We start from the raw sequence: 1,475 nt of genomic DNA, 5'->3' as shown, positions 1-1,475 counted from the left end.
GGCCCCGCCATCCGCTCCAGACGGTGACTATTAACATGGCTTCTACGTGTGATCCTCATGGAGCTAGCAGTGCTGCTTCCCCAATGGCCTCGCTCCTGACCCAGCCCGAAGCTTTCCCGTAGCGTGGTACTGATGCCGGTGCCCATAGCGGCTGTCCCCCCGGGCCCTGTGCCGCTGTAATGGTAGGCAAATAGTGCTCCCTGGAAAGCTGTTCCCTCGCCTTTTATTTGGTAGTTCAGTGTGCTATGCCGCTTGCTTGCTCATGGAAAAACATGGTGCTGCCTGGTTATTTTGCCTTCTACTGATTTTTCTTTTTTTCCTTTTTCTCTCTCCTTTTCTCCTCCCTTTTTCCCCTCACTCCCTCCCATCCTACTCCACACCCCACCCCACCCCTTTTTTTTTTTTTCTTTTTGTTACTGTTCTTTATTTTTATACCCATCCACCATTCAGGGAATTCCTCAAGCTGTACTTCCCCCCTTACCAAAGAGGCCTGCGCTTGAAAAAACCAATGGTGCCACCGCAGTCTTTAACACTGGTATCTTCCAATACCAGCAAGCTCTTGCCAACATGCAGTTACAGCAGCATACAGCCTTTCTCCCACCAGGTAAGTGCTTCACTGGTGCCTTTTCAGGGGAGGGAGAAGGGGGAGTTCTGGAAAAAGCACAGCAGGAAACAGCTGTTTGTTGCTGGTGGCAAACACGGTGTGTGCTGGAGGCCGCTGGTGCCGCACAGGCAGCCCCTCCGGCCCATGGCACAGCAGTGCCCCATGCCCGTGGGCAGAGGAGGGGCTGGCTGTGGGAACGCTGCCTTCTCTCTGCTCCTTGCGGAAGCTGGGTGGGTGTTTTCCAGTCTAACACAAAATCAGCATCATGCTCTGTCACCCTAAATCAGAATTTTAAATCTCTCTTTCCCTGGATTAACTGCTCTTCCTTCCTCATCCCTAAGCTGTTGTGCTTGTTTCTCTGTAAGACCCCTTGGCCTTGGCAGTGGTGGCTCCGAGTCACACACACAAAGGGGTTGATTTCAACAAGGTGCAGTGATCCCAGGAGGCACAGGCAGTGTCACAGGTGGAGAATCACAAACCTACACAAGAAGCCACAGTTTGGGCCTCTACCACTGATGTCTCAGGGCTGGTCTTGGACTGAGTAAAGCCACTTACCACAAGCACTTGCTTGTTCTCAGCCAAGAGTGATCAGCTCTACACTTGTCCTGGTGTAATTGCTGAAGAGTTGATGCCTGTTCTATGTACCAAGCAGAAATCCCTTCGGAGGACTAGTGATGGGACATAAAGTTGGAATATATGCTTTGGTTCTGCCGATGGCACTGCATGAGAAATGATATCTAGTACGTCCCGGGAGCTTCTGCCCTTAATTACACAGCTGAGGTTGTTTGTTACACCTGAACCCACACTAAAGCAGCACCAGCATTCCAGGAGGTGTGCAGAGCCCAGCTGATAGATCTGTACAAAAATGGGA

The 1,475-nt window shown here is 51.3% G+C and overlaps 1 protein-coding gene across 9 annotated transcripts in view; it reads left to right on the top strand.

Moving 5' to 3' along the window:
- Positions 1 to 1,475, top strand: part of MBNL1 (muscleblind like splicing regulator 1) — an 80,682-nt gene that overhangs the window by 66,566 nt on the left and 12,641 nt on the right. For all 9 annotated transcript variants that reach the window (XM_017734386.1, XM_017734384.1, XM_017734382.1 and 6 more), the window contains one exon: positions 451 to 604. In XM_017734386.1, coding sequence (XP_017589875.1) covers positions 451 to 604 — 154 coding nt within the window. The remainder of the gene's footprint in view (positions 1 to 450; positions 605 to 1,475) is intronic.

This window comes from Corvus brachyrhynchos, unplaced genomic scaffold (assembly GCF_000691975.1).
Source record: "Corvus brachyrhynchos isolate BGI_N302 unplaced genomic scaffold, ASM69197v1 scaffold544, whole genome shotgun sequence".
Classification (NCBI taxonomy): Eukaryota; Metazoa; Chordata; class Aves; order Passeriformes; family Corvidae; genus Corvus; species Corvus brachyrhynchos.
The sequence above is the reverse complement of the archived record's forward strand: the minus strand, read 5'-3'. Positions and strand labels throughout refer to the sequence as shown.